Source organism: Cucurbita moschata, unplaced genomic scaffold (genome assembly GCF_002738365.1).
Source record: "Cucurbita moschata cultivar Rifu unplaced genomic scaffold, Cmos_1.0 Cmo_Scf00005, whole genome shotgun sequence".
NCBI classification, from domain to species: Eukaryota; Viridiplantae; Streptophyta; class Magnoliopsida; order Cucurbitales; family Cucurbitaceae; genus Cucurbita; species Cucurbita moschata.
The window spans coordinates 4,297,171-4,306,853 of record NW_019268521.1 but is presented as its reverse complement, the minus strand read 5'-3'; the positions used below and the strand labels follow the sequence as shown (position 1 = coordinate 4,306,853).

The 9,683-nt window shown below is 35.9% G+C and overlaps 2 protein-coding genes across 3 annotated transcripts in view; both read left to right on the top strand.

Annotated features, from left to right (window-relative positions):
• The window catches only part of LOC111443015 (protein FAM91A1-like), a 15,227-nt gene extending 10,224 nt beyond the window's left edge, over positions 1 to 5,003 (top strand). The window contains exons 7-11 of the mRNA XM_023080612.1: positions 67 to 220; positions 703 to 763; positions 852 to 1,225; positions 2,212 to 3,832; positions 4,316 to 5,003. Coding sequence (XP_022936380.1) covers positions 67 to 220; positions 703 to 763; positions 852 to 1,225; positions 2,212 to 3,832; positions 4,316 to 4,553 — 2,448 coding nt within the window. The 3' untranslated portion in view covers positions 4,554 to 5,003. The remainder of the gene's footprint in view (positions 1 to 66; positions 221 to 702; positions 764 to 851; positions 1,226 to 2,211; positions 3,833 to 4,315) is intronic.
• Positions 5,004 to 6,775: 1,772 nt separating this feature from the next.
• The window catches only part of LOC111443282 (isoamylase 3, chloroplastic), a 16,527-nt gene continuing 13,619 nt past the window's right edge, over positions 6,776 to 9,683 (top strand). Inside the window, exons 1-6 of one of the 2 annotated variants that reach the window (XM_023081041.1) lie at positions 6,776 to 6,867; positions 6,955 to 7,092; positions 7,275 to 7,341; positions 7,440 to 7,511; positions 8,074 to 8,231; positions 8,638 to 8,716. In XM_023081041.1, the coding sequence (XP_022936809.1) occupies positions 6,998 to 7,092; positions 7,275 to 7,341; positions 7,440 to 7,511; positions 8,074 to 8,231; positions 8,638 to 8,716 (471 nt within the window). In that variant the 5' untranslated portion in view covers positions 6,776 to 6,867; positions 6,955 to 6,997. Of the gene's footprint in view, positions 6,868 to 6,954; positions 7,093 to 7,274; positions 7,342 to 7,434; positions 7,512 to 8,073; positions 8,232 to 8,637; positions 8,717 to 9,683 lie in introns of those variants that run through there. The other variant, XM_023081042.1, reaches the window with a different exon arrangement.

Sequence of the window (9,683 nt, the reverse complement as noted above, 5' to 3'; positions counted from 1 at the left end):
TTTTTTTTTTTTTTTTTTTTTTTTTTTTTTTTTTTTTTTTTTTTTGCTACTTTTTTAAAAATGTAGAAACTCTCAGAAGAAGAGATGGCAACAATTGACAAAGTTTGTAAGGAGGAGGCTAATTCATTCATTCTCTTTGACCCAGACATTGTAAAAGGTCTCTACAGAAGGGGATTGATCTACTTTGATGTTCCTGTTTATCCAGATGACCGTTTTAAGGGTAAGCAATCAAATTTTGACTATATTTTTTTCTTTTGGGTTAGATGGCAAATGAGTTTCTTTAATTTGGTATTCTTCCTGTAATTCAATTTTCTGGTCTGACACCTGAAAACCGTCCTATTAATGTATGGACTGTGTATCTCATTTTCAAATCTTCTGTTTGCTGGTTTATCTGATACAACCATATGTTAATGCCGTATCATTCTTTGGCTACTACTGTTTGTTTAAGCTTCTTTACAACATTTTTCTTTCGGTACTGTGATTTCATCTTATATACGAGTCAAGTGTCTAGTCTGACATAAACAGTTTTGTGGTCTTAAACTTGGCTTGTAGAATTTTGTTAATCTAAATTGTTGCTGTGTACTAGAAAATGTTACATCTAATAGTAAGGGTAAATAGACACATTGGCCTTATTGGTTGGAACGACTCCTGTCCTATGTAAGAGGCGATGAATTGGAGATACTAATACTTTTATTAATTCAGTTTCAAGGCTTGAAGGGTTTGTTTCCAACCGAGAACAGTCCTATGAAGACCCAATTGAGGAGTAAGGCAATTATCTAGTGCAGCTTGTTTCTTTTCTTTTTAGTATTATTTCTCTGACTGGGCCTTATGAAGAAAAGTCTATTATTCAGGTTATTGTATGCAGTTTTTGTTGTTTCAAGTGAAAATGCAACTGTGGCTGAACTGGCGACGACATTACAGGCTGAGTTATTGCAGCTACAGGCTGCTGCATCTTTTGCGTGTAGGTTGGGTTGGGCAGTAAAAGTAATTGATCCAGCATCCGTTCTTCAAGATACTAGCATACCTAACTCTCCTAGAGCAATTTTCGCTGATGAAGATGCTTCTCTAGCTGCTTCAGGTTCATCAAACATGTTTTCTGATGGTGATGGTTCTCAACAAGGGTATTCTGGGACAGACAGTTTGGAACCAGATTCTGCTCATCGTGTTGCTTTTGTTGTAGATGCTAACATAACATCATATCTCATGATGGGATCAGTTTCACCAGGTCTGTCTTTTAGCTTCAGGTTTGTCTTGTAGCTTTTTAGTGGTTTTTTTTTAAATAATTAATTTATTATTTATAATAACAGTATCATCGTCATCATCATCATAATAATAATATTTTTTATTTTTAATTGTACAAAGTCTAGTTTCTTTTTCCTCATCTACTTTAGGATCAAACTAATGAAACAAAATTTATCGAATGAAAAGAAACAACCAAGAAATGTAGAACTAAATATCCTACAAAGAGAAATGAAAACCTGGCTAGGGCAACTGATTCTTTATCTTAGATACTTCATTATCGAATTCCTGAGGATTATAAAGTTAATTATTTCAATTGGATGGGCTACATTTATGGGTGACTTGATGGTCTCTGTTTGTGTTGACAGCTTGTCTATTAAAATGCTTTGAAAGGAAGTATTTTGGTGATTCCAGATCCAAATAGAAACCACGTTAGTTCATGTAATTGCAAATGCTCCCAAAACTAAAATTTTCTTCTGGTTATGTCACTATAGCTGATTCAGTTCTCTTTATTTATGATTGTTTCAGTTTTTAATTTGTTCAATCCCTCAGTTCCTAACATCAAGGTGGACTATCTTGAGAGAGGGAGGAAATCAACTTTTTTTTTTTTTTTTTCAAATCTCTAGTTCTGAGTCTTAATTTACTGGATGGATTTTTTTTACTAGCTTTCTTAGCTGATTCAATTGAATATTTTTCAAAAACTTGGCATAGAAAGTTAGGTGGCGATGTAGATATTTGGCATTTTGAGAAAGTTAATCAAACAAGATGTACAACTTGCCTCCCATCTTCTTCTATGCCTGCCCCACTTTCCCGTAGGTGCCTTAGCTAGTGCTGTCCTTGTATATGGATAAATATTGTGCCTGTATGATATCTTTGTGCCTTACTTTGTAATATATTGTTATGTATTTATTATGAGAAAATGTAAGCTTATGCATTTGGATCCCTTATTCTTACTTTTAGTTGTTTTATCAGGACTGAAATCCCATGCTGTAACCTTGTATGAAGCTGGAAAACTAGGCCATGCTTGCATCGCAGATCTTTGCAAAGATCTTACTACCTTAGAAGGAGCAAAATTTGAGGGTGAACTGCAGGAATTTGCAAACCATGCATTTAGCCTACGTTGTATTTTGGAATGTTTATTGGTAGGTGGAGTTGCCATTAATAGGAAAGGAGAGGAGGGAATCTATGATAAACAAGATGCTGAAGTTTCTGACAACAATGAATCTTCATCTTTGATAACACACACTGCTTCAATTGAAAAGTTAGAATCCTTGACTATGGATGAAGGTCAGAAATGTGGTGATGGTCCTAGCAGTTCTGCAGTGCTTCTTGAGGGTTCTTCCACATCTGAATCTCTTAAAAGCGGCGCTGGTGATGATATGAATTCTGCTTCCTCTTTAGATGGTGGGACTTCCTCTAGTCAAGCATCCGATCCAGTTCCTCATCTCCAAATTGATAACAAATCAATGCAGATTGATGAGCTAGATATTGGAGGAGAGTCATTCAAGAGAATAAAGAAATATCAAGTTGATATTCTTCGCTGTGAAAGCTTGGCTTCTCTTGCTCCTTCAACATTAAATCGATTGTTTCTTCGTGACTATGGTGTTGTTGTTTCTATGATTCCTCTCCCTCCTTCATCAATTCTTCCTGGACCAACAGGTCCTGTCCATTTTGGTCCTCCATCTTATTCATCTATGACACCTTGGATGAAATTGGTTTTATATTCAACTGTAGCCAGTGGGCCACTATCAGTTATACTAATGAAAGGGCAATGTTTGCGCATGCTTCCTGTACCATTGGCTGGATGTGAGAAAGCCCTACTATGGTCTTGGGATGGTTCAAATATTGGTGGCCTGGGAGGAAAATTTGAGGGAAATCTTGTAAAAGGAAATGTACTTTTACATTGCTTAAACGCATTACTCAAATACTCAGCTGTATTGGTGCAGCCCCTTAGTAAATATGACCTTGATAAAACTGGGAGAGTCATTACCGTTGATGTTCCTTTACCCTTGAAGAATTCTGATGGCTCAATTGCTCAAGTAGGTAATGATCTGGGTTTATCTGAAGAAGAGATTTCCGACTTGAACTCCTTGTTAATCGTTTTAGCGAACAAGATAGAACTGTGGACAGTTGGTTATATTCGGCTGTTGAAACTCCACAAAGAAAGGGAGTCGGAAAACTTCTCTTCAGATGACAAGACCTATGAATGGGTACCGTTGAGCGTAGAATTCGGGATACCACTCTTTAGTCCCAAGCTATGTGATAATATTTGTAAAAGAGTGGTCTCATCTGAATTGCTTCAATCAGATTTACTGCAGAAGCATCATGAAGCAATGCAAGGATTGAGAAAGAGATTACGTGATGTTTGTGCGGAATACCAAGCAACGGGTCCAGCTGCTAAACTTTTATATCAGAAGGAACATCCTAAAGAACCTTCCAGACAACTTATGAACTATGCTAGTGGAAGGTGGAATCCACTAGTGGATCCTTCATCTCCTATTTCAGGAGCTACGAAGGAACATCAGAGATTTAAGCTTGCTAATCGGCATCACGGTCGTACTGAAGTTTTGAGTTTTGATGGTACCATTCTTAGGTCTGTCTGCGTTTCCTTTTATTTATGTTGCACAATTGATAGAACGAGGTGCATGAGGTTACTAATCTTGCTAATCTTGGATATGATATCCCGTTTCTTCACCTAAAAACAACTTTTAAGAAATCTCGCCTCCAGGATTTCATCTAGATTTTTAAGCTACTTGTTCAGAGTCTCTGCTAATTTTTCTGAACCAGAAAATTTGGAGGCGAATAAGAACATTACTAGAACTCCGTTAACTGCGTCCTTTGTCGTTAAGTCACCAACTTCTTTGACCTTCCTTGTTCTGGCTTCATAACTTTGTTTACTGATGGCTCTCCAAAAGATTGAGTAGTTTTCGTCTTCTGCAAAATTTTGTTCTTATCCTTTCTGTCGCTCTCCACAGTGTTCCTAACCAGAAGTATTTGGGTATTGTCATGATTGTAAGCATCTGTAAAGGCAATAATCTTACATATCTTGCACTAATATTATGAACTATATTTTCAGATCCTATGCTCTAGCTCCCGTAGACGAGGCTGCCACAAGGCCAATTGAAGAAGCCCATTCTACTAATTCGACCAAAGGCGAATTAGATGAAGCTGACAGCAAGGAAGTAGTTCTCCCCGGCGTGAATATGATTTTTGATGGTACCAACCTACATCTGTTCGATCTAGGTGCTTGCCAGCAGGCTCGTCAACCAATCGCCTTAATAGCAGAAGCAGCAGCAGCAGCTGCAACTAAATAGGCCTCAACCATTGACATTCACTTGGGTAGAAGAACAGACAAAGGTAATTCAATCCAAGTCAAGCCTGATAAGTGAGTCTGTCCATTTCTATTCTGATTTTTTTCACATGTTTCATCTTTGGGGTGACTAAACTGAACGAAACTTCAAGATTAGGTCCGAGGTAATGATTACTGTTTCTTTGTTGGCGAATCGTTCCCGTCTCGAGCATATCTCTCTGGGATGCATATTTTGTTACCATTGTTTGGTAGTATCCATGATTTCAAGAGAGTCCAATTCACTGCTAGCTTCTAAGTGCTTCCTCCCAAAATAGTTTATTTTTTTACCAATACTTTTAAGGTTTCATTCCTCCTTATTAAGGTAGAGATCTTGAACTGACCTAAGCTATCATATTTTGGTTGCTTGCTTTTTACACCGACTTATTAATTTATGAGGAATTCCGCAGTGGCAGCAGTTTTGAAGAGTTCATTCTCCGTTAAGTAGATGATTTTAATTCCCAGCTTTAACAGATAATCTCTGCTTCAAGTTAGTATCAAGAACCATGGAGAGTGGTAGAGAGATTTCTCATTTTATTTTAGGTTTTTATCTTGAATGTGTCATGTTTGTAACTGATTGAATGTGTCGTGTTTGTAATTGATTTTGAAATTGATATATATATATAGTGGAGTTCCACATGTTTTATATCGATTATATTCTGAGGTGTTTGGACAATATCTGCTAGCGGTGGGTTTGAGCGGTTATAATGGTATTAGAGCTAGACACTGGGCAGTGTGCTAGCGAGGGCGTTGGGTTTCCAAAGCGGGTGGATTGTGAGATCTCATATCGATTGGAAAGGGATGGCTAGCGAGGACGCTAGGCTCCCAAAAAGGGTGGATTGTGAGATCTCATATCGGTTGAAGAAGAAAATGAAGAAGGGTGTGGAAACTTCTTCCTAACATGTGTTTTAAAACCGTGAAACTAACAACGATACTTAATGGACTAAAACAGACAATATATGAGCAGTAAGCTTCGACCATTACATAGTTTTACATAGTTTTCAAGCAGTCAAAATTTGGTATCTCTTTCTCTCATTTTTCATCCTTTTGTGATTGAGGTCAAATGGTTGAAGCTTTTATCTCTCTCCCTAGATAGGAAATGAATAGACAATTGAGTGAAGATAGAAACCAAAAATTACCTAACCAATGTAAAAAATACCCACCCGCCGTCGAGGGAATGGGAAACGAATAGACAATGGAGTGGAAGTAGAAACCAAAAATTACCCAACCAATGTAAAAATTACCCACCCACCATAAAAGAAGAACTAGAAGGAAAAGGAAATGAATAGACAGTGCAGTGAAAATAGAAATAATAAATTACCCAACTGATGTAAAAATAACCCACCTGCGTAAAAGAAGAACTGGAAGGAATGGGAAATGAATAGACAATGGAGCGAAGGTAGGAACAAAAAAAAAAAAACAAAAAGTTACCCAACCAATGTAAAAATTACCCACCTGCGTAAACGAAGAACTAGAAGCATCCAGGAATGGTAAATGAATAGACAGTGCAGTAAAAATTAGACAAAAGAATTATCGGATTTATTAGAATTTAAAGAACATTAAAGAAAAAAAGGAAAATTAGTGAAAAATATTTAGGAAAATAGNGTTTTTTTTTTTTTTTTTTTTTTTTTTTTTTTTTTTTTTTTTCATCGGAGTATATGATATATTTTAACAGAGACAAAAATGACGTCATATTTTCAAAAAATGACGCCATATTTTCCTAAATTGTTTTTTTTTTTCCTTCTAATTATCCCTTAAACTTGCCAAATTACACCTCAAACTTAAATAAATAAATGTTGTAAAATTAACCACTAATTAACCGTTTAATAAATTTTCACTTTAAATATTATTATAAAATATGTTCAATAAGTTATAAAAGGATATGAAATTAAATTAATTTTTTGAGAAAATATGACAATATAACTATTTTTTCTGGTCGAAATTTATTAATTTTGGAAAAATAATTCTATAACTAATTTGTGCATTTATTTGATTTTCCCACTGCTTTCCATCAAAATTAATGAGTAAATTAATAAAAATTAAACGCAATTTGATGAAATTTATTTTTTTAAAAAAATTGGGAATGAATTTTTTTTTTTTTTTTTTTTTTTTCTGACGACAAATTACCCAACCTAGTGGGACCCGCAAAAATTTGATATTTAAGAAAGAGGACAAGCTAATCCCAAAGCTCACCACGTATGGAGAGTGTTCCTTAGAGTTCGGTTCACGTGGCAGACATGAAAATGATCCGCTTTCGTTGCCGCGCTCGACTTTCCAAATCGGTAAATTTCCATTGCCAAAAAAGCTTCACAAATCCCATCATCTAACGAACTTGATCTTCATTTTCATCACTGCGCCATTTCTTTCAGGTCTCTCAGCAATCTGATCACTTCCAGCTTTGAAGATTCGAATATGATCCGTTCTATACCGCTCCACCATTCAGCTCCTCTTCAGCTTCCTCTCTTTGCATCATCCTGCACCGGAGCTGCTCATTCCGTTCAGTTTCGGTATTTTTCATCGATCTATGGCCGTATTTCTGTTTCTTTCTTCGGTTTCGTTATTGGATTCTTTAATCGGAATGCAATGTCGTCCTAATTGATATGGAGTTCTATTGATTTATTTTTTTGTGAGGTGTATAGGTTGTTTCTTTTTGTCTGTTTGACTTTATTTTCCTTATTTGTTTGATTAGATTGAAGCCGCAAGGGAAGCGAGCTCCCGGAAGCAGCAGCAGCAGCAGCCAAGAGGTTTTTAGTGAGGTATGGTGATATCCACAACTTATGTCTCGTTTCTTTCAACTTGTGATCAATGATTTATGTCTTTGAGTGACTTGGCTGAGCTTTTCTGCTTAGATTAGACAAAGCAAGGAGGCGTCAAGATTTGCACTGTAAGTGCATTTGGTCGTCGTGATCAAGATCGTGTGCTGGAGGTTCATACTCATTCCTTATGGTCGTGTTTGCTTTTTAGTTCCATCTTGCATTTATTGTAGGGAGAACGAAATGATGTTTGCAAATTAATCAATCTCTCCTCGATTAAGAAAAGCTATTTCGGACGGAGAAGAGATAAAATTACGATGGATCTGTGATGAAAATAAGTTTTAAAACGGACATAAGTATCCCAAATGAATGTGGGATATCCAATTGTTTGCGGAACATCATTGTAGTTAGTGGTTCTCCAGGAATGGTAATCCAGCAGTTACTTTATTTTCAGATTATGAAGCTTCGGCTTTACTTCAAGGACCACTTTTCTGTGGCAAATGATATTCCACTATGATAGTAAATTGCAATTTATGCCAAAATTGATAGTGAGGAAATGAGGACGTGTTTGCAATTTTCCTCTGCATTACATATAATAATGTAGGACCCCTTTATATGGTTAGAAATTGCTATCTGATTTTGGTTTTATTTAAGCCAAAGATATGTTTCGTGGCAATGAATCTTTAGCAGTACCCTACATTTAACATGGCACATGGTTTCTGTTTGCAACATCAGCAAGAAGCACCTGAAAATTTGGACACTGGCCCGATGTTGAAAGTAGTCCCAGGCCAAGCATTTCCCTTGGGCGTTTCAGAAGTCGACAACGGGATCAATTTTGCCATTTTCTCACAGCATGCTACCGCTGTCACCATTTGTTTATCATTTAATGAGAGGTGCATTTCTAACTTGCAATATGTATTAAGATTAAAATGCCGCTTGTAGACTTTTTGCTTTAAGTTTTGGGTACGGTGATAAAGCATTTATTAAGATATCAACTTGCAATTTGCAATGGATATTTATCATCCATGACCAACTTCCACTGGTCTGGCTTGGGGTTGAAAGGATGTGATGCTTGGAACACAAAAGTTATACCAATTGAAATGGTCTCTATCTCTTTCTTCAACATAATATTTGTATGAAATTTCACATGTTTCTCTCTCTCTCTCTCTCTTGGTGGTTGAGATTATCTTCTTGAATATTCATTTGCTTGTCAGTTTAGTAATATAGGCATTTCCCCCCGTCTTTTTCCTGTTCATTCTTTCAACTTCAAGCTTTTGATGTTAATGTTGGCCCTTTCAGGATTGATGATAGAACGCTGGAGTTCAAATTGGACCCTGATGACAATAGAACTGGAGATATTTGGCATATTTGTATCCAGGTTTGCAGTAAAAATATATTGATTATTTTTGCGGTGCTGTTGCTTTAATTTGTTTACAGTTATCATTTTTCGTCACTGAAACTTATTTGGAATCTCATGTTATATTCCTTTCTAGTATTCAGAAGGTGAAACACATTGTTTCATGGGTTTTTATAGTTGCATGTGAGAATGTAACATTTTGCTTTCTGATTTGTATTATGTTGCTTGTTGGCAATCGGAAGAAAGGCTTCTAAATCACTTATTAAAAATTGCTCGAAAAGTTACTGGAGTCTCGTTTTTAGTGGGCAAGGGAATTGAACTAATGGAGTCACTTATGCAGGGATGGTTGAACATGACTTGCACCGTCAGATCAAAATTCATTTACATTTGAAAATCTGATTAGTTCTCTACCTTGCAATTTTCACTAATTGGTTTCGCAGTTTACTCTTATTATTCTCCATAGTCCGTTTGGCTCTTCTGTACACCGAAAGCCCTCATCTTCCTTGATTCTTGCAGGTTTTAGTATATTGATCGGCTTTGGTTGGATTGCTACTTCAAGCAGTTTCTTTTAATTTTGATGGTTTGATACAGTCTGATTGTTGAATAGAATTATGGAATATAGTTCATACATTTGTTTATAAGAACGATATTTAATTTTTTGTTGTAGTTCATATAACACGTGACATCAATTTGGTATACAGGGTCATGCTGCTTCATTGTGCTTTGCATACTCTTTCTACTTTCTTATTTGTTAATGATAGTTGTGCTTATTTTAAATGTAGTCACTTATAAGCTGTACGGAACAGTTTTGTGGCCATTAGATTTGAAGATGGTATAATAATTTCATGCACAATAATCAATCACCTGTCAAAAGAATTCGAAACGCACAAACGCACATGGACACAAGCACTAGTTTTCCTTCTTCATTTTCTTTTCTTTCTTTTTTTTTTTTTTTTTTTTTTTTTTTTTTTTTTTTTTTTTTTTTTTT